Genomic DNA, 26326 nt, shown 5'->3' on the forward strand with positions numbered 1-26326 from the left:
TGACCATCTGCCCTAGTATTAGCTTATGTGGCTTGGTGTCAGATTTTGTTTATAACACTCCTGTGAAGTGCCTTGGGACATTTTATTATGTTAAAGGCACTATATAAATTCGGGTCACTGACCCGAAACGTTAACTCTGCTTCTCTTTCCACAGATGCTGCCAGACCTGCTGAGTGAATCCAGCATTTCTTGTGTTTGTGTACTATATAAATACAAGTTGCTGTGTAAGGAACACCAGCAACTATGAAAGCATTCTAAGTATGAGGCCTACTATCAGAAGGTAATCTAAGATTTGAACAGAGTTTATGAATTCAATAAGAATCAAAAGTAAAAATCTACATTGGAAAATGAATTGATCCCTGATTGAGTTGTGTGTCATATTGAAATGGCAGGTTCTGCTACATCTGTTGATAGAAATATGATGTCAGCTGTGACTCAGTTGCTGGCACTCTCACCTCTGCGTCACAAGGTTCCAGGTTCAAGTACCACTCCAGGACTTGACAACAAAAATCAAGGCTGATACTCCAGTGCAATCCTGAGAGAGTGCTGCACTGTTGGAGGTGCCATCCTTTGGATGAGACGTTAAACCAAAGGCCCTTCTGCCTACTTGGGTGGATGTAAAAGATCCCAATACACTATTTCTAAGAAGAGCAATACTTATCTTTCAACCAACATCATAAAGGCAAATTATCTGGTCATGATCATGTTGCTGTTTGTGGGAGTTTGCTGTGTGCAAATTGACTGCTGTGTTTCCTACATTACAACAGTGAATGCACTTCAAAAGTACTTCACTGGTTGTCTGTAGTTGTGAAAAGTTTTTTTTTAGAAAGACATCTATTTATGGGGAATTGATGATGCATGCAAACCCCAACTTGTCCAAGGTGACAATATTTTTCTCTTTCCCTTTTGGGCCTTCTAACATGCTATGTAAAAATCAGTCAGTCATTCGTAAGTGAATTGTTGAGTGTTGGCAACACTGTGCTTCAAATGATCCAAGTCACAACTGTCCTGTCTGAGTTACGGCACAACTGATTTCCATTCATTAAAAATCATTAATGAATAAATCATTTGTATTAATTCAATCTCACAAATAAACTTCAATTATCCTTTAATTAGCAACAAAGCAACAGTTACAAGACAATCCACTTGAAAATATAGGGCAGTACCAATCTAAAATAATGGTAGGACGAATCTAAAATAATGGTAAAGTGCGATACACCACTTTCTACAGAATTCATTACATTTAAAATAACATTTTATCATTATGCACAGTTAATTTGGACATCAAAAATTCAATAACCAGTTATCTTTTTACTGTACACATAGGCTATTGGCAAATAATGAATACAAAGCATGTTTCCCATACATACCATGAGTGGCACTATTAAAACCAGCACTGTTCATATCGTCTAGTTTCCTTGGACTTCAGGAGCATGGTTACTACATTAAATATCATTGGGTTTACACATGGGTAGACACTCAGTTACATGATTAGTAATGCAATGATATCATGACATCAATTATCAACAGAAATTATTTTATAATCTGAACAAAGATTAGATAAGAGTACAAATCCTGCACGGAAAGCTTTCACACTGTAGTTAACACACACACTGCCCAATTCTGGGCTAGTTTTTTTGCATGGCAGCAGTTAAATAGTTTTCAAGACAGCTGTTCCTAGAACTGAACCATACCAAAAGGTGCAGTACCTCTCCCCAATGCACTGACATATTAAACAGGGAAAATCCGCGAGTCAGTTATCTAGCTGACACTGATAAACTGCTTGGCTTGACCCACATCACTTTATTACCTGGCGAACCATCAAAACTCTCAAGTTACTGTTAGGCTCAATTATTAACTAGAACTTTAAACTCACGTTCCACTGAGTAGAATTAATTCAGAGAAGTTGATTAAACCATATCACACTGCAGTAGTGGTGGTTTACCAACTGTATGCATTATTTAGTGCATTTTAATAATTTTTTGTGTTTATCCCACGATTTACCAGTAATAGAGACTGAAGGTGTTAATTGCAATGTGGCGACATTTTTCATAGGCTTAATTAATTATCATGGGCTCCCTTGAAAGGAGTCTTTAGAATGCTTAATTATGTGGAATAATGATATCAATGAAGGAATTACAAAATTGAAACTTAATCTAGGGGTTCAGATGACATTGTAAACCAGCAAAATAAAGCTTAAATTCACCTGAAGCTCAGGATTAAATTTTGATCTAAATTCACTGCCTCATACCTGGTATTTTGTACATTTAAAAATGTGAATACAGTTGTGTAAATAGAATTTAACTGCATTTCAGCTTTATGACAGTTGCTTTATTTATGTTAGGTGCCATCTTAGGGTGCAGAGCAAGCTCAAATGACGTGCAGTAAGGTCTTGTCACCCTATTGGCTGCCACAGGTTTATCCATAATGTGTGAAACACGGTGCACAGGAAAACACTAAAATATTATGAAATTTTTTTAGTCAGTTACTCAAATCTAAATCAGTGGATAATAGAGGTGTCAACCTAATTACTTTAACTGAAGTATCTAGTTTAATGTATTTCAGTCATCAATGTTGGCATGCGTACCCAAGCAAGTTCTCAAATGCTTCCCTTTCTCCTTCAATTTCCTGAAGTTGCTGACAGTGGAAAAGTTCCACAAGTGACAAAAGCTCTCTTGCACCTGACTTAAGAGGCCATTCTTTATGTTTCAGCATAGACAGCAAGTAGCAGTGGACTATGCAAATGTGGAGACCAGCTCCTCTGAGCCCGATCCCATCTAAACCCATCACATGTAGGAGGAGGAGTTGATGGACTGTAATCAGGAGCAGGAACTCTGACGTACTTCAGCTACCTAGCTCAAGGGTGCTTAGGCCACCTGTAGCATGTCTAACGCTACACAGGCTCAGATGAGACTGAATCTGGCACTTTCCTGGTTTGCATGACTAAGTACCATATTAGGCCAAAGATTTACTAACTGAGGCACGTCTATGAATAATTTACTCCCATTTCTTGTATCATACATTGGTTCTCAAGGGCTTAAATTTTAAACATGTCAACAATCTGTACAATTGTTGTGTGTCTGCAGCCTTATATATTTGCACAACACTTCTCAATTTGGTAGTTACAGTTGTGTAGTGTCAGGCATAAATGTTAATTATATACAATTATACAGGAAGAGTCACAGACCAATAAATGAGAGCATACTTCATCATGGCAATGTGTACTAAAGACATTTTCTACACTCAAGCTATTCTTCTTCACTGTCGCTGGGTCAAATTCCTGGAACTCCCTAACAGCACTGAGAGTGCATCTACACCACATGGACTCCAGCACTTCAAGGCGGCAGCTCACCACAGCCTTCTCAAGGGCAGTTAGGGATGAGCAGTAATGCTGACTCACATCCCTCAAATGAATAAAAAAAAGTGAAGAGATGAGACAAGTATCCCATGGTAATACAAAGAAAAAAATGTTATGGCAGAAGTTCAAAATAACATAGGTCATTCACAGCAAAATAAGACATCCTCACATCACCTGATAAAAGACCTCATACGTTCTTACATTGAAAGAAACATACCCATGACACAAAAGTGATCATACTGATCAAATAGAAAAGCTAGGGATCTCTAAGTATATACTAAGTACCTTCGCAGTCAGGTCATTTTAGTAAATCAAGGTGACCGAGCATGATATTCATCAAAATAAAAATTCTTCTGGTTACTCTGTGTACCAACATCGTTAGGGCGAACATGAAGACTTCCTCTGGCCTGTTGTTTTAATGAATCATAAATTCATTCTCTTAGACAGTGTCACTACATGTTGATCACAGTAACTCACCCTCCTCTGACCCAATGTTTCCTAGCTTTACCAAACTCATTTTAATTATTTTTAAAGCATTAGATGCATGGGGCAAACTTAACAAGGCCTCACGTCACCAGAAAGTCCTTGTATACCACCAGCGCATAGCAGATGTGCCCGTAATTTTTGGTCCTTTAAAATCACTGGACAGAAAATCATGAGCAGCATGTCTGATAATCTGATGTGCGTTGAATGTAAGCAAGATGTCATGAAATTTGCCCTTGTGTGTACTTCTAAACAGCAATAGTCAGAGACGACCACAAGGGAATGGTTTAATCAGGCTTTAATACAACTATTATTTTGGTTAATAATTTCGCCACTGGACAGGTGGACAGGCCTAGGATTGGCCCTATATCATTGACTTTTCTGTGACCTACAGTTCCATCCAGCGAAGCTCTACACTGGTATTGAAAACCAAGAGAATCTACCTACATAGGCCTTCCTATCTCTAAGAAAGCCTCCTCTACCACTTGATTTTATACTTTTATTGCAAGGAACAGAAATGCATCATCAGCTCCATAAGATGAGTGGATAAAGACTTTCAGAGAGTTCAGCTGAGAAACTGTAATTTATAACTGAATCATGGATATGGCATGATTTGGCCTGAAACATGGAATGCAGAGAAGTATTATTTAAATCGAGAAATGGGTAATTTTTCAGTATTATTTGTCTGTGAGGCACAATACCTGACAGCTTTACAGGAAGTAATGTTCCAGGTGGCTGGAATATTGAGCAATGAACTAAATGGTGGCTGAAAATAACTGGGAAGATTTCACATATATTTGCAAACTGTGGTTGGGGAAATGTGGAGATCCTCAGTAAAAGTACTTGGTGCAGTGTGTGCAAATTTGATGTAAGCAAATCCAGCCTGACCCACTCACTTTCTAACTTGGTCATTACCAGTGAAGTCACATCTGAAGTGGGAAAGTATGTTTCAAAGAAAGTTTCGCAGCAGCAGAAAACCAAATTCAATGGACAGCAACCACTCTTGAGAACCATGCATGGTAATAGTGAGTTTTTCCCAATCGCCCATCAAAACAAAATGGGGAAAAGTGTTTGTCGGGGTATGTATGGGTTGGTTTGGGGCAGGAACAATATACTGCTTTAAATAACCAATCTCCCCTTTGATTAAAAGCATTTGAGCAGGAATGACCAACTGCACTTAGAATGTGTTAAATTGTGACTGCAATAGGGATGAATTAAATAATGTTTTCTGTGGTATAACTATTCACCCTCCACCCACCCAAAAGAACCTGAGGTGTGCACACACGTGGAAAATGCTAACGTGTTCCCCAGTGTATTACGGGAGAGAACACTACACAAGACAGAGAAAATACTGAATTACTACCATTAACTACAATAATAAATCTAAGGCTTTTGAAATAGAGTTATTTGCTCTGTATGGCTAAGACACAGTCATATTCAAAACACTTTAGTGTTCAAAGACTGGGGACATCTTCTGGGGTTGGCTGCATAACATGGCTAAGCATTTATCTAAACATTTTTTTAAAAATTCCCATCCAACAATCTTCCCTCCTCTGAAGGGGTAGCTTCATGCTGTGGTATGGTTCCATGGACATCCTTTGGCACCTTGCCCAAGTGCTCATTCTTCATGTGTGAGGCTGCCACTAAGTGTCCGCAGTCTGTTCAGCTGTAGGGAGCATCACAGCTGAGCCCAGTTTTTTGCTCACCCAACAATCACATCCATACACATTCTGACATAGGTTGTTGGATGACAATCTGGAGTGGGAATGCTGGTCTACTTTTACTGCCCTAGCCCAGGGACACCTACCTAACCAAATGTACAACTTACATCTTCCACCTCCTCTTTCCAAACTGAGGTCATCTAAATCAGAACAAACTCGGGGTCAAAAATGAGACCATCTTGACCAATGTGGCTTAGTAACACAATACATAAAGCATTTATCCACTGAACAATACAGGGCCCGAGGTGAATATATAAAATATATTAATTTTCTTTTGTTTCCCAAATTACACAAGTGGTAGAAATGTACAAACAATGTAGCTCTCTGGAATACACTAAATAATGCACTCAGAACATTCCTGAACCTGAACGTTGCCTACCCAACGTTGTTTGATAAATTATTTTGCATATTCCATCATTCCACATGAGTTATTGGACATCCTGCCTTTCTGTAATCTAAACAGATTGATAATTTTACATGTATATAACTTTTTCAGGGATTTCCGTCGTCATGATCTATAAATACAAAAGAACCTCCCAGATGTTATCTCTAGGGTTGCCTACAGATGTTGCTCAAAAGCAGCTTTCTGTATATTCTCATTTCCAATAGGAGGTAACAGTCTAATGAACGAGAGGTGACTTATTTAAGGAAACACACATTTAAATTTGGAGGCCATGAAAGGTACAGCTACCTATCTGAAATGCACCAATAAACGTCAGTTTACAAGTCAGCCCCTGTTCATTTCCCAGCTAAATTTAACTTACTTTCCAGCTCTGTTAGTCCAGCAGAACTTGCTATTACTAGAACGGCCAGATTATCAAATCATCATTACACGCTTGACATCCTAAATTAATTAACTCCTCCTTACAAGTGTTACATTGCCACACAGAGCACTATAAAATAATCAGGCAGACAAGTGCAGAAGTGGCTGATGGATCATCTCATCAGTCCAGGAGCACAATATCTACACAAAGAGGAGGATGTGTTTGTGCCATGCTGGAAGCCTTTAGTGAAAGGACACTAACACCATTTGCATTAACTGAGCAGCTCTTGCAAACTGTTGCCCTGGGAAGGGTAGTAGGGGCTGTGAAGACGGGTGGTGTTGGAGCCACAATCAACGTATTGGTAGGCATCGAAAGAGATTTGCTCAGAGTGTGACAAATACCAAGCTGTCACTGTTGCTCTGGAAAAGATGGAAAAGAACAAATAATAGAATTCTCACCTGTTTCATGCTGTTATTTTTGCACACACATTTCAGGAAGGCCGTTACTGCATTTACTTTGCTTATCCATTTCAGCAATCGGTGGTGGTTGCCGCTCTGTTTATATTTCAGGAAGATCTATGCACAAGTGGATTTGTTTTAAAGTAACTAGCTGCTAGCAGCTGTTTCTCAAAGTGCAATGATACATGGAGACATGAAAGACCTGAAGAATGTGACTGAACTGATAGGAAGTCTCTGGGGAGGAGGATATACTGAGGCTGTAAACTTCAGACAAATCCAAAATTGGAAGGGACAGCACATTCTTAACGTAAAAGGTCAGATTGCTTGTGCAAAGCAGGCCAGATGGGAAAGGTGTTGTATTCACAACAGTATTTAAAGCAGTAATCCAGAATAAGATCTTTTCCACCCAATCATCAAATTTACTAGGAGGCCACAACAAAAAAACAAATTGTCTGGTCCAAAACTGACAGGAAGTCACTATAACACAGAAATAACATGCCTGTGTAGAACAGAATATCCCCTCCTTCACAATAGGAGGGAACACAAACACAAGTGTGTGGATGAGACAATTCTATTTGTCCCTTCAGATAAGGGAGTCACAGAATGCGTCCTCTGCAAAGGGAAGTAAATAGGGATCCTGGTTAAAAGAAAGTGAATTACCAATTCATTTGCTTGGATTACACCTACATTCAGATACTACCAACTAAGAAAAAGGCCTAATCTACTGTACTTACTGTATTGAGATCACAATATTGTGCACTTTGATTTCAGGCATTGTGCAGTAATGGCTTAAAGACAAAAATGAAAAAGAACATATTATAGATTCTCTGACATGTATAGCAAATTATTTGTTAACATCTACTTTTATATTGTCGCAGTTCCACTGATCAACTGTCCTTCCAGAGAAATGTTATTATACCATCAATTTTAAATGATTTTTTTTTACCAGAAATGTAGTCACTGTCTAGGTTTCAGACAATGAAGAATGCCCACTATGTTAGATACTGGAGGCTGTAGAACTGTATCTCAACAAGAGATATCATCTAGAGAGGAGGCGATAAAACTGGAAGATGTAATTGTATTCGGGAATATCCAAAATATAGCAGTGAAAAATTATTACAGTTGCCTTACACATCCTCTGAAAATGAATCTTAAATGTGTCAGCTTGGCTCAGTTGGTAACATTTTCACATGAATCAGAAGCTTGTGGGTAAAAGCCCAGTACAAAGTTGAGCACATAATTTAGGCTGTGAGGTCAATGTAGTACAGAGGGGTTGTCACAGGCAGTGTCTTTTGGATGTAATTTTAAATTAAAGCCCCATTTTCATTTTCAGATGGATGTAAAAGATCCCATGCACTCGTTTTAAGAGCAGCAGTGAGTTCTCCTGGTATCCTGTCCAATATTTATCCCTTAACCGACAAAACAGATTAACTCACGATGTAGCTCTCTACTATTTGTGGGACCTTACTGTTCACAAAGTGACTTCAAAGTTTCCCCACAAAACAAGAGTCTACACTTTGAAAGTACTTCATTGGCCGTGAAGCACTCTGGGACTTCCTGAAGACGTGATAAATGTAAGTTCTTTCTTTTAATTAACAGTGTTATTATTGTTTGCTGCCACACTAATAGTTAGTGGTATTATTGTTCACTTGCATACAATTAAATGGAAAACGTTGCTCTTAAACCACTGTCATCTCATTCCTGTGGACAGTCAATTCCTAAATACAACTGTTCTTACAATACTTACTACATGCCTACATCATCGAGCACAGCAGTCACCTCATAGAAAATCTGAAAAACAGAAAAAGATATAATCACATTATATAGAACACCAGAGAGATACATTAGACTAGTAAACAGAAGTGGGAAAAGGAAAGTGCGTAAATTAACTTATCTATGGATGTGGATATAGTGGTTAGTATATAAATAAACTCAATTTAAATCTCACCAACATTGATGAAATTCAGTAAAGTGTTTGAACTGCAAAAAGAAATATAATGAATTTAAAATTCTGGGTAATTCTGACAGCAGTAAGAGAAGGAATCTTGTTGCACAGTGATGTCTTCCCTACATCTGTGTCAGTAATTAAACTCAGAACTTGCGCACACTGAATGAATTATATGTGGGATTCTCATTAATAATTAGCGATTCTCAATAATTAGTGAGGTTTATTTGTTTACATCTTCTCTATACATCAGAAAAACAGAAAGAGAAGCTCAAAATATATTTGTAATGTGGAATTATTTGAGGTCCCTCTCCTGTCCCAACTATCTCCTTCCCAACTCAGAGAGTTGGGTCACTTGGGAGAGAAAATCAATTTAAAAATGAGAAATGAAATAGCAACAGAGGGTTCATTAAAAAAAATCCAACCACAATTAGTGAAAATCCATGACACACAATTCTACTCCGTTCCCTCTGGATTCCCTACATTCCTTCTGGTCCAGTTCGAAATGGCACTGTGCATTAGAACAGAATCAGCAAACTTCTATCTTCCCAAATGTCCACAGCAGGAAGGGTGCCAAGGGGGTTCAAGTAATTTTTCCGCTGCTTAGCTTTGTAAAAGCCCATTCCGGTCTTTTACAGTCCATTTTATTCTGTTGGAATTTCTTGTGCTGTTTCCTTCCCCCACCAATTTTGTCACATACCCTCCTCTTCTGCAGATACTATCCCAATGTGCCCTCAAGATAGCAAGGTTATGGAGGACATGGCAGATCACCAGTGAGTACTGGAGCGCTCCCTCCGAGCAATCCAGGCAGTGGAATTGTTGTTTCAGGATACTGATGGCTGGCTTCACGGCTCTCATTGTAGGCACAATGTCCACATATGGTTGGGTGGAAGTCTTCAGCCAGGTGTAGAGTGGGCATTCCAAGTCACCAAGCAGCCAGCCTTGGATCTTCATGTAGCCCAAATATGGCAGGTATGGCTGACTGCTACAGGATGAATGTGTCACGACTGCTGCATCCACCGACAGGATCTTCTGGGCATGACTGCACACCAATGCAGCTACATGGAGCAGTAGCTATGTGGGGCCTGCAGAGCCATGTGTGCAGTCGATAGCACCCTGCATCACTGGGATTCTCGCTAACCTGACAAAACCACATGCTCATTCCTCCTGCTTCTCTCTGGAAAGTGTGAAGACAATGAAGTCCCCTATCCTTCTGTGCAAGGTCTCCACCACCTTTCGGATGCAGCGATGCACAGCGAATTTGAAACATTACTAATGTCGAGTGCTCCCACCTGAAAGGATCTGCTAACATATAAATTTAGGGCCATGGTGATTTTGACAGCCATGAGCAGTGCAGTCCTTGCCTTGCTGTGTGGCTGCAGTTTGAGTTGCAGGAGATGGCATAGTTCAGTCACTACCTCCTTGGTGAGAAGTAAGTGCCGCAGACACTGCTCCTGGCTGAGATGGAGCTAGAAGTGCTCCCTAAAGACCCCTAGGCCTTCTACTGAGAACCCAGCTCCTCTTTCTGAGCAGAGCTTTTCCTCACTGCTGCTTGTGTTCCATCTCCAAATCATGCTGCAGCCCAAGAGGAACTGAAACTATAGCCCCAATTACTGAAGCAGGCTTTCTTCTGACAGGCCTCCCAATTCCTCTGACCTCCTTGTCAAAGCCCAGCAGCACTCCCTTGTAAATCCAAAAGTTTTCGTAACTCCTCCAATAATTCTCAATACAGTACTTCCACCAGCTCGGCAACAGAAAAAGGAAGTCAAAAGCACCTCATTAAAGCTCTTTTTAAATAGACTCTGTAGACTGTTTGCTCTAGAGCACTCTTTGAATAGACTTTGAGTCCTGTCATAAGTCCTGCCACAAATTCAAGGCATTGGCTGACATGGTGGTGTGAACAGACACTCTGATAATTCAATACTGTTCAGATCCCCGTGGAGACCACCAACAAACCAAAAGAATCGAATCCACCAACTGACTCCAATTTCGGAAACAAAAACCAAACTGACAAGATTTCACTTTTATAAATTTTACTTTAACACTCAAACCAAAATCAACATAACAAACATGAACTAACAGTTAAATCACCATCGATGTATATATATCTTAAAGCTCGCAAGTTAATTATCAGATGCAAAAAGGATATATCTCACAAGGCCTTTGGCAGTCCTATCAGCAAGATAACATCTAACTGTCACAAAGTCCTTCAGGTCTTTGAACTTTTCAAAGCAGATCTCCAGATCCCATCTGTCAAGCTGCAAACGCGGCTTCCACATGATGGCAGTTTCTCTGAAATCCAAACACCACCGATACCGTCTCCGTCAAAATTGCACACCTTTCCTGAATTTCCGTGGTTTTGCTCACAATAGTCCTCGTGACATAGCTTCACCGGTCTCACCTTATGTAGCTCTTTAAGGCACCAAAAACAACAATGGCAACCTGTATTTTCCAAGGGTCAGCTCCCAGAAAACAGGTTCCTTGTCTTTTTTAAAACCAACAGCTCCCAGCTTGTTTTAGTTCAGCAGTTCTGGGAAACTGTTTCACCCTCCAATCACATGTCTCTAGTAAAAACAATTTTGATTTTTTAACCTGGTTCTGACCTCCCAGAACATTGAAGCTTTTAGTTTCATTTTCAAATTGGGGTCTGTCTCAGAAAAACTGAATCCAAATTAATTGCAGCCAACAGGTCAGCTGCACAGAACGCAGTCTGCACACAAGGACTCATTTATAGTACACTAAAACCAGAGATAATTGTTTGAGTCCAGGGTTCTGATTTGCGTCTAACTGTACTAGTGATTAGCTCAAATGACTCTATTGCAAGTAACACCAAGTTCCTCTTTTTTACAAACTGAAAACCCAATAGATGGCACATATTATCTTCTCAGATTTTATAAATCTCTACCATATAAATGAAACAGGAACTAACTCCCATAACAACCATGTACTAACAGTGTATTATGAACAAGGAAATTACACAGAGAGGTGAAAGAATTATAGAGTGGTTATAATGGGGGACTTTAATTATCCTAATATAGATTAGGATAGTAATATTGCAAAGGGCAGGGAGGTGCAAGAGTTTCTAGATTGTGTTCAGGAGAATTTTCTAGATCAGTATGTTTCCAATCCAACGAGGAAGGAGGCATTACTGGATCTGGTTCTGGCGAATGAGGCGGGTCAACTGAATCAAGTGGCAGTAGGGGACAGTGACTATCACATCATAAGGTTTAGGATGGCTATGGAAAAGGACAAGGGACAATCCAAAGTAAAAATAATTAATTGGGGGAGGGCTAGCCTCAATGGACAGAGAACAGATCTGGCCCAAATAAATTGGAATCAAAGATCGGAAGGCAAAACTGTAACTGAACAATAGACTGCCTTTAAAGAGGCGATAGTTCAGGTACAGTCAAGGTACATTCCCATGAGGAGGAAAGGTTGGGCAAACAGATACAGAGCTCCCTAGATGACTAAAGAGAGAGTGAGTAAGATGAAGCAAAAAAGGGTGCATATGACAGATGTCAGGTGGATAATACAATTGAGAACCATGCTGAATAGAGAAAGTTCAGAAGGGAAGAGAAAAAGCAAACAAAAGCAGAGTCAGCATGAGATGAGACTAGCAGCTAACATAAAAGGGAACTGAAATGTCTTCTATAGGCATACAAGTAGCAAAATGGTGATAAAAGGAGGAATGGGGCCAATTAGGGACCTAAAAAGGGATTTATGCATGGAGTCAGGACATGGCTGAGGTACTAAATGAGTATTTTACATCTGTCTTTACGAAGGAAAAGATGCTGCCCAAGTCACGGTGAAAGAGGAATTAGTTGAGACACTGAATGGGCTAAAAATTAATAAAGAGGGGTACTAGATAGGCTGGCTGTACTTAAATTTGATAAGTCACCAGGACAGGATGAGATGTATCCAAGGATACTGAGAGAAGCAAGGGTGGAAATTGCAGAGACACTAGCCATAATCTTCCAATCCTCCTTAGATATAGAGTCATATACAGCACAGAAACAGATCCTTCAGACCATAGTGTCCGTGCCAGCCATCAAGCACCTATCTATTCTAATCTCATTTTCCAGCACTTGGCTCATAGCCTTGTATGCTATGGCATTTCAAGTGCTCATCTAGATACTTCTTAAATGTTGTGAGGGTTCCTGCCTCTACCACCCCTTCAGGCAGTGTGTTCCAGATTCCAACCATCTCTGGGTGAAAAATGTTTCCTCAAATCCCCTCTAACCTAGAGCATGGTTACCTGACCTATATGGGGGAGTGGCGGAGGGCGGGGGGTTGCCAGTGGCCTGGAAAATTGCAGATGTTACAACTTTGTTCAAAAGGGGTAAAAGGGAAAGCCCAGCAACTACAGGCCAGTCAGTTTAACCTAGGTGGTGGGAAAGCTTTTAGAAACAATAATTTGGGACAAAATTAAGTCATTTGGACAAATGTGGATTCATTAAGGAAAGTCAGTACTGATATAAGGACAAATCATGTTTAACTAACTTGCCTGAATTTTTTTGATGAGGTAAAGAAGAGGGTAATGCAGTTGACGTGCTGTACATGGACTTTCAAAAGGCATTTGATAAAATGCCAAGTAACAGGCTTGTCAGCAAAGTTAGAGTCCATGGAATAAAAGAGACATTATCAGCATTTGAAAAATTGAAGCAAAATACTGCAGATGCTGGAACTTTGAAATAAAAACAAGAAATGCTGGAAATACTCAGCAGGTCTGGCAGCATCTGTGGAGAGAGAAGCAGAGTTAACGTTTCAGGTCAGTGACCCTTCATCAGAAATGGAAACGGAGAGTAATGGTGAACAGTTGTTTTTTGGAGAAAGGTATATGGTGGAATTCCCCAGGGGTCGGTGCTAGGCTCCCTGTTTTTCTTGTTACATATTAATGACCTAGACTGGGTGTACAGGGCACACTTTCAAAATCTGCAGGTGACACGTGGAAGTATTGTGAACTGTGAGGAAGATAGCGATAAACTTCAAGAGGACATAGGCTAGTTGGAATGAGCGGACAAGCAGCAGATGAAATTTAATGCAGAAAAGTGTAAAGTGATTAATTTAGGTAGGAAGGAGGAGGAGAGGCAATATAAATTAAAGGGTACAGATCTAAAGCGGGTGCAGGAGCAGAGGGACCTGGGGGTATATGTGTACAAATCACTGAAGGCTGCAAGGCAAGTTGAGAAAGCGGTTAATAAAGCATACAGGATTTATAAATAGGGCATACATTACAAAAGCAAGGAAGTTATGATAAACCTGTATAAAACACTGGTTCGGCCTCAACTGCAGTTCTGGGCACCAAACTTTTGGAAGGATGTGAAAGGCATTAGAAAGGGTGCAGGCAAGATTCATGAGAATAGTTCCAGGAATGAGGAACTTCTAATGTGGATAAGCTGGATCTGATCTCCCTGGAGAAGAGATTAAGAAGAGATTTGATAGAGGTGTTCAAAATCACGAAGGGTCTAGACAGAGTAAATAGGGAGAAACTGTTCCCATTGGTTAAAGGATCCAGAATCAGAGGACATTCATTTAAGTGACTGACAAAAGAAGCAACAGTGACATGAGGAAAACTTGTTTATGCAGCGAGTGATTAGGATCTGAAATTCTGTCTGAAAGTGTGGTGGAGGCAGATTCAATCAAGGCTTTCAAAAGAGAATTGGACAATTATCCGAAGACAAAAAAAATTACAAGGCTACAGGGAAAGAGCAGGGGAATGGGACTAGGTGAGTTGCTCTTGCAGAGAGCCGGCACAGACAGGATGGGCCGAATGGCCACCTTCTATGCTGTAGATTCTATGATTCTAAAAGTGATAAACATTCACCAGATCCCCTTCTCTTCTCCAGTTGCTCTTTCAGTCTGAACTCAATGTTGCGCAAACCTCAGTGCTTTCTCTGACCTTGAGGTGAGCTTCAAACTCCATGTTCAGTCCATCAACAAAACTGGCTCCTTCCACTTCTGAGAAGCCTCATCTGTCTCGGTCTGTACCCACTCCCACCACTGCTGAAATCCTCATACATGCCTTCATTACCTAAAGGCATGATAACTCCTTGCCAATCTCCACCTGACTTGAACTTCAATTCAACCAGAACTCTACTGCCACATTTCATTCCACACGAAGTCCCACTCGCCTATCAGCCCCGTTCTTGTCAACCTTCAAGGTTCCCTGCCCCCAAAGCATTGATATCCAAAACCTAATTTTTAAATCCCTCTTTGCCCTTCGCCACCTGACCTCTGCAATCTGTTTCAGCCCTAGTCCTCTGCTTGCACCCTCTGCTCTCTTGACTTTGGTCTATTGTACATGACCATCTTCCTCCACTTTACCAATGGTGTCAGAGCCTTCTGGCATTTAAACTTGAGAATTCTCTTCCCAAACAATTCTGCTTTGCCTAATCTCCATCTTCAAAAGCCTATTTATAATCTCCTATTTAACTGTGGCTCCAACAACCTCCCTTAACTCTTCTTCCTATTCCCGCTGTGGCCCCAACCCCTAGACTGTAGGTGTGTTGGACCACTTACGATAAACACATAAAATAAGAGCAAAATACTGCGGATGCTGGAAATCTGAAATAAAAACAAGAAATGCTGGAACCACTCAGCAGGTCTGGCAGCAACTGTGGAAAGAGAAGCAGAGTTAATGTTTCGGGTCAGTGACCCTTCTTCGGTTCCTTTCTTGTCTTTATTACGATAAACACATTGTATGCTTAAGCTGTTATCTTATAAATTGCTAACACTTGTTTGAATGACACCAGTTTCCTATTGCAAGTACTTCTTGTACCATCAACAGACATATAACTGAAGAAATCCAGCAAGTTCCAATCCTCATTTACTTAACAGTGCCCAAAGTTACAATGCAGCCTAGATCTGATATTAAAAACTTTTATTGTAAATACTATTATTTAGCTGCCAAAAACTGAACACATCTGCTCACACAAGATGCAGAAGTGGAGGCTAGAAATGAATGTTGGTGATATTGGTGGATACAAGTTAAGATATTCCCATGTGCTGTTCTATTATAGGTGGTAACCTGTTTAAACTACAAATTAACATCACTGCTAAAACAATGATAAAGAAATCAAACCACCGATAGCACCCGAGGTAACTGAGCCAATATTTATTACCTGGCCGCCTCCCAAGGGCCTGAAGACTGTAGTGTTTTTGATGTTGACAGTTCCAAGGACCTCATTAAAAAACACAATCTGCACATTGAGGTCAGTGATACTGATGCTGTAGAAGTTGTAGTTTGTTACATTTATTATATTCTGCAAAAAGAGAAAATAAAAGTGGCACATCAAAAGCCCAAAATAAGACATGAAAAGCACCACAATGTAGCTTAACCATAACCTCAGAATTCCTTCCCCTCTGCAACCAGTGTGCACTTTTCTGTTTCCCACAACAGCCAAGATTGTGGCTTTTCTGAGTGAAACGAAAATTATTGCTGAACTGTGGGCAGTTTTGCGTTGCACATTAGAATCTTCAGAGGCTTAATTGAGACTGTCCAAATCATTTCATGAACACCATTACAACCAGGAAGCAGAGATTTGCATCGAATCCAATCCAACGATAGCAATATCTACACACTGCTCTCTCACTTTTCCAAAAGGACTGGGCAACCAGTCTTTGTAGGATCTCAGTCCTGTGAAATTGAGCAATTTTTCCTCTTTTAATATGAACGCTTCAAAATTCCAGGATCCCTGCCCTTGAGGTCATAGATCTCATCCAAATTCCATGGACATGATCACTTAAATAATCAGGGTGAGTGACCCTATAGTGCTGCTACAGAGGTGCCTGCCTACACTGATGAGGTCCCATGAAATCGGAGTGGTGCCCTGCCGCTCTGATGGAGGAGACTACATGCCCTTGGAAGGCCTGTAGATGTAAATTTTAAAATACTTCTTTTCCCTCCCAGGGAAACATTGCACCTTAGTTCAGAACGTAATTAATACTCTCTGGGATCAATTATGTTCAACTCCTTTCATTTCTTACAAGACCCACAGTGAAACCCGTTAGTGCCTGCTCTCTGCAGGCGTGGCTTCTATTGGGCCTAAAGGGGTATTCTGGCCAGAATTCCCAAATTAGTCCTGAATATGGGCTGATGGAGAACAGGCAGAAGACCTGCCCACTCCCTCACTGGATGCACGGAGCTCAAATTCTGCATAGGTAGACTGTGCTCTAAATTCCTGCCCCTAGGAACGATTTGTCTATGTTGCAGTTCCTCACCCACGAGGAATGTCAGCCTCCCACTGTCACCTGCAACACTTCACGTCAGAAGCTGCAGAGCAAAGTTTCCTTTAATGTGGTACAATAAATTATTTTAACCCTCGCCTCAGAAAAGGTCTACACCCCAATGCACCAATATAAATTATATTTCTAATCTTGCAATAGACAGTATAGATGGCAGGAGCCACATTACAGAGTTCTTACTCTTTTTGGTACTAATCTAGCCCTGCACCATAGGAGCTGAAACTACATCTAATATATGATGAACCTACCGTTATTTTAAGAATAACTCTATAAGCCTTCTTGTCATCGGTTATGTAGGCTGACTTAATACCAACATGTTCTACTTGAATGGAACGTGGGAAAAGGAAGAAGATTGCAAGTCCGCTAATCAGAAGGCTGATCACCACAGCGACTGCCACATAAAGTTTCCTGAAAAGTAAATCACATCCAAGAATTGGAACTGGTTTGCTTCTTTTCTAATGAACGATTTCAGTTTTGGCTGTTGGTGAAATACTAAATTGTTGCAACAGTAAAACATTAATACTGACGTTCGTTGTGGTTGCAGCCTCTGGTCACTGTACGGAATCAGAGCTACCAGCTCATTCTCCTGGCCTAGAAATGTAAAAATAGAAAACAAAATCTTTAAAATACCATCACATCACCATTGCCAAATTTTGGAGCTTAAGATGTCAGCCTTGGCTCTGTGGCATCACATTCACCTCTGAATTAGAAATTCATAGGTTCAAGCCTGACTGCAGAGACTTGAACATGTAATCTAGGCTGACATTCCAGTGTAGTACTGAGTTCTGCACAGTCAGAGGTGCCATCTTTCAGATGAGATGTTAAACTGAAGTCCTTCAGGTGGGTGTAAAAAAACCCCACAGTACCATTCCTGGCCAATATTATCACTTAACCAACACCACCAAGAACAGATCATCAGTCATTTATATCACTGTTGTTTGTGCGACTCACTGTGCGTAAATTGGCTGCCGCGTTTTCCTACATTACAACAATGATTAGAATTCAAAAGTACTTCACTGGCATTTGGGATATCTTAAGTTTGTGAAAGACACTATGTAAATACACTTTTTCTTTTAAAATGTTTTATAAAGGCAGCAGTGTTATAATGTGTAATGCACCAGGTATTATTCAGCTTGTCCCTTTAAAATCACAAATCTTATTGCTGTAAGTAGGCAAATCCTGAAGTCAATTCAACAGTAATTTCTCTTAGGGTAATATCTATTGTGTGGCAAGTTTATCTAAAACTAGACGGACTAGATTTCTACCTTTTAAAGAATATACCCCTGCTTATTTTGTAGGTGCCTGCTTCAAAGCAGGATATGACTCATTTCTGTTTAACAAGTGTTAGGTGACAGGGAACACACCTAGGTGATAAAAGTAATTATTACTGATCATCTTACTACAAATTACAGACTAATACATTTCCAATCCTATTGTCTCTATAATGGCTTTCCCAAAGTGGGTCCCATGAGCAAGACTCTCACCAAATTGGCAGTTTTGGTTGCCCTGAAAATTTGTGAATTGCTTTTGAGTCAGAATTCTACGAAGCAACCTTGTGACTTTGAAATTTATTTTGATTGACAGTTTTATTACAAAACTGTTTTTTAAATCTTTGTGTTTGCTTCAATTCTATAGTGAAAACAGACATAAAGCTAAACTGAAATAAAAACAGAAAATGCTGGAAATACACAGCAGGTCATGCAGCATCTGTGGAGAGAGAAACAGAGTTAACATTTCAGGTCAGAACCTGATGAAAGGCCAATAACCCGAAACGTTAACTCTTTTTTTCCATAAATGCTGCCTGACCTGCTGAGTAATTCCAGCATTTTCTGTTTTTATTTCAGATTTCCAGCATTCGCAGTATTTTGCTTTTGTGATAAAGCTTTGGTTTCATTGTTTTCCTACTTGTTCCTCTCCTTGGGTTGGGGCTGTCCAATGTAAAACCTATATCAATGACGCAAGGATCTCTCCAGTAAATAACAAGCATTGGCACACTGATTCATATAATTCCTAGATCAAAGCTAAGGGCAGAGAGCATATCTTTAGCTACACACTTAACCTATGGAAGAGGGCACAGCATAGGGAAGAAAATGAAAATACCTTAAAATAAATGAATGCTGATTAGTCTGCCAATGCTCTAAGGTTGGCATCAATAGTACTTTATAATGCATTGGCCTCAATTCTTCCTTGGGTTAACAAAAGGACTACAATGTTTGCACTGTTGCAGTAAGTGCTTGGAGTTGTAATTGCTTTGTTATGCTTACAGTGGAATTTTCATCTCCATCAAATGTTCGAGAAAGGGAGAATGAAGTACATTTTGCACCCTAGCACCAAACTTCTCATTAATATTGGGAGAAAACTACTTACCTCTTGGTATTCTTCCTGTCCCTTGACAGGTGGGACATGTAATGCTCTCTCTTCCCACAAACTCTACATATGGAACATGAGAACTGGCTTCTCCATTACTGTCCTGTACTTTGTTTATGTTTTCTGGAGCTGTTCTGTCAGTCTCTGGCACAATGGGTGCTGTATCCTCTTTCTTGCTTTGTCTTGGGAAATTAGGTAATTGAGAGAATGATTTACCCATGGTTTCTTAGACTTGTCCTGTAACATGAATTCAGAATAAAGAATCATACTCTATGGCGACATTAAACATCAATTACTGGAAATATTTGAAAATACATTTGTAAGTGCTTTTCAGAGTTCAAATTTTATAAACCTGCATCACAAAACTTAATCTCTCTAGCCACACTAGAACTAATGTATTGTTCTAGCAGAGAGGGGACGTGGGAGGTGGGTCATGATAGAATACAGACTTGTTCCATGATTCCGTGTAAGGCCAATTACTAGTAGTGATAACATGTAACAGTGAAGGTTTGTGCTTTGAAATACTGCTTTTGTGTGTACATATTTATCAAAGGAGGATATTAGGCTAGATGAGCCAGAATCCAACAGGGAAGCTTCGATGGGTCATGTGACTTTTTGTTACATCTTGGGCTTGAATCCCAATTAAAGTTTCGGCTGTCACTTGCTGACATTAATGGGCCTCTCAACGGAACTGATAACGCAATGCCTCAAGCAGTGAAGGGAGCTAGAGGGGAGAGATAACAGCCTGAATTTTACATCGGGAATAACGCTGAGGCAAACAGCACTTACTGCTACCATGGAGTAAATCGCCCAGCAACTTCCAGAGTATACACAAGCACAGTTAAACGCAATAATCCAGAACTTGTGCTTCAAGTTATCCTGCTCCTGCATAGACTGTGCTATAACAGTACCTTGACAATAGACTTGGTATTGAATTTTTTTTAAATTCCTCGATGGGTTGTGAGCTTCACTGCTAAGGCCAGCATGTATTGTACATCCCTAATTGCTATTGAGAGGGTGGTGGTGGTGAGCTGCCTCCTTGAACTGCTGAAGACCATATGGTGAAGGTACTCCCACAGTGCTGTCAGGTAGGTAGATTCAGGATTTTGATCCAGCAAAGACCAAGGAATGATGATATTGTTCCCCAAGTCAGGATGGTATATGACTTGGAGGGGAACTTGCAGGTGGTGGTGTTCTCATACACCTGCTGCCCTTGTTCTTCTCTGCGTTAGAGATCACGGATTTGAAAGGTGCTATCCAAGGAGCCTTGGTGAGTTGCTGCAGTGCATCTTGTAGATGGTACGCTCTGCAGCCACTGTGCGTCGGTGGTGGAGGCAGTAAATGTTTTGGGCTGTGGATGGAGTGTCAAGGGTTGCTTGGTCTTTGATGGTGTGAAGTGTCTTGAGCTGCACTCATTCAGTCCAGACTTGTATCTTGCAGCTGATGGAAAGACTTTGAGGAGCCAGAAGGTGGACACATGCTGCCAAATGTCCAGCCTCTGGCTGTTTATGTATCCACAGTATTTATGTGGCTGGTCAGTTAAGTTTTAGAAAATGGTGACGCCCAAGATGTTGACAGTGAGGGATTCATCGATGGTAATGTCACTAAATGTAATAGGGAGGTGGTTAGACTCTCTTCTGTTGAAGATCGCCATTTCCTGGCACTTGAGTGGCACAAATGTTACTTATCAACCCAAGCCTGAATGCTGTCCAGATCTTGCTGCAAGTAGGCACGGACTGCTTCATTATCTGAGGAGTTACAAATGGAACTGAACACTGTGCAATCATCAGCGGACATCCCCACTTCTGACCTTAGGAAGGAAGGTCACTGATGAAGCAACTGAGGATAGTTGGACCTAGGACACTACCCTGAGGAACTCTTGCAGTGATGGCCTGGGACTGAGGTGATTAGCTTCCAACAAGGACAACCATCTTCCTTTGTGCTTTGTATGATGACAGCCAATGGAGAGTTCTCCCCCTGATTTCCACTGACTTCAACTTTACTAGGGCTCCTTGATGCCACATTTGGTCAAATGCTGCCTTGATGTCAAGCACAGTCACTTTCATCTTGCCTCTGGAATTCAACTCCTTGGTCCATGCCTGGACCAAGCCCTGCTTACAGAAATTCCCTGTGGAAGGCACTGCACTGAATCAGACAGTGGATGACAGCAAGGATATCCTCAAAAGCCAGCAAAAACTCTGAACAGCTGTCAGCATAGCGAATGGCGAGTGTCATTCCTTCCCCGCTGACCGCAAAATCCAGGGCAACGTTAACTTTCGGTTCAGAAGCTGAACAATTATAAAAACGTGAAAGACTCTTGTGTTGGCTTGAAGTTGTAACTGCTCCCATTTAAGGGCAGCATTTTTAAGTAGTATTCAGATACATGAAGTAAACTGTTCACTAATCTTTCCAAATACTGTGACTTACATCTTTATGTGTAGCGAACCAATTATCAAATATATTAAGCTTTTATTATTCGAAGAAAAGCAGAGGCATTCTCCCTGGACCCTTGGCCAATATTTATCCCTCAAGCACCACCACCAAAAACAGATTATCTTGTCATTGATGATGGTAGGAACTTGCTGTGCGCAAACTGGTAGCTGCATTTCCCAACATTAAAACCAGTGTCGACGCTTCAAAAGTACTTCATTGGCTGTAAAGTGCTTTGGGACATCCCGAAGATGTGAAAGGCACTACGTGAATGTATATATTTGTATTTAACCAATCAGATTTAAAAATCCTCAATGACACGCAGAGTTCAAACCAAAAAGTATAAAGCAGGAAATATAAATTAGATTTAAATCATGTACCAATAAAAGCGAAATAAATATTTGAGTAAGAAAAATGGGAATAAGAGAGAGAGAGTGATACAAGAGACGGGCAGAAAAAGTAATGTCTTTTGTATTCTTTTTATTACAGGCCGAGTGCAAAAAGGCTTGACTTTCCACATGCGGCTGTCAAAGAAAGACAAAAGCCCTTGAAAATGGTACTAAAATAGATAAGCAACTCAACAGTGGTAAACCACATCAGACCATAACCTGTATGCACAGGCCCAGAGGTTATTTAGAAAGCTGCAGCTTTCAAACTGGTAGTAGCCACAAGTTCCCAATAGAACTTAGCCACGACAGGAAGAACCAGCTTTAATCCCCAGTCTGTCCTGAATTAGCTGATCTCAGCTGACTATGTTGTAACAGTTAATGAGGAGAGAGGAAATCATAATGGTTCTTACTACTGTGTACACATATATACATAGACAGACAGACAGACACACACACACACACACACACATGTGAGCATTAGATGATTGGACCTGGCTGAGATTCATAGTGGTGAATGATCTGCCAACACCCACTACATAGCTTACATATGAAGAAATGCCACTAGCACAAGGTACTGGCAGGGCTGCCAGAACCTTTCAGAGTAGTAAGAAAATTAGGAAAGCTAAAAGTTAAAAAAAAATTAAAGGCAAAGAAAACAGAAGTTAAATGGAAAAGATGGAAATACCCCCAGCCTGCAAAGCAGTGGCTTCAAAAATATTCTGTGTGGGGGATCATCGACAAATACAGACATACTTAAAAGGACCCTCTAAATATTCTGACGCGATAAATTGACGTGAGGCAAATTTAGCCATCGCATTACCAGTGGCACTTGCAAGTAACAAGCAGCTTATGGGAAAATCGCAGGTTGCTGCTTGCAATTTTCTGTCCATTGATATTGATAAATGCAAAATCACAGAATTCACCCATGGATCTCCAGTAAGCCACCTGCTGCTTGCAAAGGTCACCAAAAATTCCAACCATCTTATACAGCAACAGAAATAACATGCCATAAAATACAGAAAATGACAGATAATCAAAAATCTGATGGCCTTGTGGACCCCCTATGACCTCTTTGCAGATCTCCTAGGGTCTGTGAATTGAGTTTGAAGTAAAAGGATTAGGGCTAACCTCTAAGGGTTACTGATTTACAAGTTGCTTTTGCTGCAAATTATAAAGATTAGTAAGTACACAAGTTTATCAATAATCTCAAAACCTGGATGCTTCCATTCTTTCTTCTTCTTTGGCCTCCTTGTCTCGAGAGACAATGGGTGGGCACCTGGAGGTGGTCAGTGGTTTGTGAAGCAGCGCCTGGAGTGGCTATAAAGGCCAATTCTAGAGTGGCAGACTCTTCCACAGGTGCTGCAGATAAAATTGGTTGACAGGGCTGTTACGCAGTTGGCTCTCTCCTTGCGCTTCTGACTTTTTTCCTGCCAACTGCTAAGTCTCTTCGACTCGCCACGCTTTAGCCCCGCCTTTATGGTTGCCCGCCAGCTCTGGCGATCGCTGGCAACTGACTCCCACGACTTGTGATCAATGTCACAGGACTTCATGTCGCGTTTGCAGACGTCTTTAAAGCGGAGACAAGGACGGCCGGTGGGTCTGATACCAGTGGCGAGCTCGCTGTACAATGTGTCCTTGGGGATCCTGCCATCTTCCATGCGGCTCACATGGCCAAGCCATCTCAGGCGCCGCTGGCTTAGTAGGGTGTATATGCTGGTGATGTTGGCCGCATCGAGGACTTCAGTGTTGGAGATACAGTCCTGCCACCTGATGCCAAGGATTCTCCGGAGGCAGCGAAGATGGGATGAATTGAGACGTCGCTCTTGGCTGACGTACGTTGTACAGGCCTCGCTGCCGTAGAGCAAGGTACTGAGGACACAGGCTTGATACACTCGGACATTTGTGTTCTGTGTCAGTGCGCCATTTTCCCACACTCTCTTGGCCAGTCTGGACATAGCAGTGGAAGCCTTTCCCATGCGCTTGTTGATTTCAGCATCGAGAGACAGGTTACTGTTGATAGTTGAGCCTAGGTAGGTGAACTCTTGAACCACTTCCAGAGTGTGGTCGCCGATATTTATGGATGGGGCATTTCTGACGTGCTGTCCCATGATGTTTGTTTTCTTGAGGCTGATGGTTAGGCCAAATTCGGTGCAGGCAGCCGCAAACCTGTCGATGAGTCTCTGCAGACACTCTTCAGTGTGAGATGTTAATGCAGCATTGTCAGCAAAGAGGAGTTCCCTGATGAGGACTTTCCGTACTTTGGTCTTCGCTCTTAGACGGGCAAGGTTGAACAACCTGCCCCCTGATCTTGTGTGGAGGAAAATTCCTTCTTCTGAAGACTTGAACGCATGAGAGAGCAGCAGGGAGAAGATGATCCCAAACAGTGTAGGTGCGAGAACACAGCCCTGTTTCACGCCACTCAGGATAGGAAAGGGGTCTGATGAGGCACCGCTATGCTGAATTGTTTCTTTCATATTGTCATGGAATTTTTTGGGCATCCAATCTTTTCTAGTAGTCTGAAGAGACCACATCTACTGACGAGGTCAAAGGCTTTGGTGAGATCAATGAAAGCAACGTAGAGGGGCATCTGTTGTTCACGGCATTTCTCCTGTAGCTGTCTAAGGGAGAACAGCAAGTCAATGGTGGATCTCTCTGCTCGAAAGCCACACTGTGCCTCAGGGTAGACACGCTCAGCCAGCTTCTGGAGCCTGTTTAAAGCGACTCGAGCGAAGACTTTCCCCACTATGCTGAGCAGGGAGATTCCACGGTAGTTGTTGCAGTCACCGCAGTCACCCTTGCTCTTATAGAGGGTGATGATATTGGCATCACGCATGTCCTGTGGTACTGCTCCCTCGTCCCAGCACAGGCAAAGCAGTTTGTACAGTGCTGAAAGTATAGCAGGCTTGGCACTCTTGATGATTTCAGGGGTAATGCCGTCCTTCCATTACAATCACATTAATCATTACCTATCTGGAACAGTAAAAACTTGAGATTTGTGCAAGTATGTGAAAAAGAAATTAGTGCAATACTCCAAAAATAATGGATGTTAAGTGAATTTATTAGATGCTAGCAATAAAATCTAATGGTGTGATTATTAGATTTTCTACCTTGCTCTGTTTTAAAAATAACCAAAGATTATAAAAGTTATGTATTTAATAATGCTACTAAAACAAAAACAAGTACAATTAATTAAAATTTGAAATATTTAATTTTCTTTCAGCAAAATACTGTTTAAAGTGCTGAATCTTGGGAGAAAGGATTTCATTTTCAACTTGCTTTCCTTTGGAACTTATGCAGGAGGTACAGAGATCCTGACAGTGACCATGGCCCACAAACTATTCCTCGCAACAACTCTGTCTGGGCATCTATTAAACACACAATGGTCTTCCCATCAGCCAGTCCTAGGGGCAGATTATTCACCCACCCCTTGGTCCTGAAAATGATGTTATGGCAAAAAGGGTGGGGGGGGGGGCGGGGGTGGTGAGGAGAGGCGGTCATACATAAAAGCAGAAAAATCAGCTCGAGAAAAGGTTAAAACAAATTTAAAAGTCAATAATTCCGTTGCTTCCCTTTATCGAACTGCTTCTTTGACCATGTGGGCAATCAATAAATGTCATTCAGCCAAATTTCTGGTGACAATACACCGATGAAAGCTAAAGGATAACCAGCAATATTTAAAGGCACCATGTACTGGAGCAGCAACGTGCAATTCCATAGTCTGGTAGCTCATAGATTTAATTCTCCACTGTGACCCAGATCACAACAAAGCAGAGGCTAGATGATGTGCAGATGGTTGTGATGCCACCATGTATTTCAGTGCAGACAGAAGTGTGTTCCAGAAATATAGGTGCATCCTGGACTTAGTTACTAAAACCTCTAGTGGAGCATGTGCAAGATTTTGCACTCAGAGATGACTCAGCTTTCCACTGTGTGAAGGTGATACCACTGTCGGCTGCACCCATGTATAAGTAGATCTTTAACCCTTCCAAACCTACTTCAGGTTCAACACTCACATATTTGTGTGACAGAGCATCAATAAAAATGGATATTGATTTGTAATGGAGAAAGATGCAGAAAATTAAACAGATTAAAAAAAAAGTTACCACTGTACTAAGGAACGACCGCACACCAGGAAGGAAAGTGTGTGTAAAAGTCACACTACTCTTG

At 41.0% G+C, this 26326-nt stretch overlaps 1 protein-coding gene across 5 annotated transcripts in view; it reads right to left on the bottom strand.

Annotated features, from left to right (window-relative positions):
- Window positions 1-1091: 1091 nt before the first annotated feature.
- Window positions 1092-26326, bottom strand: part of tmem106a (transmembrane protein 106A) — a 31548-nt gene continuing 6313 nt past the window's right edge. For all 5 annotated transcript variants that reach the window (XM_068013359.1, XM_068013363.1, XM_068013360.1 and 2 more), the window contains 7 exons: window positions 19341-19577; window positions 17501-17564; window positions 17222-17381; window positions 15851-15991; window positions 8532-8575; window positions 7519-7572; window positions 1092-6745 (listed from right to left, as the gene is read on the bottom strand). In XM_068013359.1, the coding sequence (XP_067869460.1) occupies window positions 6598-6745; window positions 7519-7572; window positions 8532-8575; window positions 15851-15991; window positions 17222-17381; window positions 17501-17564; window positions 19341-19560 (831 nt within the window). In that variant the 5' untranslated portion in view covers window positions 19561-19577 and the 3' untranslated portion in view covers window positions 1092-6597. The remainder of the gene's footprint in view (window positions 6746-7518; window positions 7573-8531; window positions 8576-15850; window positions 15992-17221; window positions 17382-17500; window positions 17565-19340; window positions 19578-26326) is intronic.

The sequence above is a fragment of the Heterodontus francisci genome, chromosome 33 (assembly GCF_036365525.1).
Source record: "Heterodontus francisci isolate sHetFra1 chromosome 33, sHetFra1.hap1, whole genome shotgun sequence".
NCBI classification, from domain to species: Eukaryota; Metazoa; Chordata; class Chondrichthyes; order Heterodontiformes; family Heterodontidae; genus Heterodontus; species Heterodontus francisci.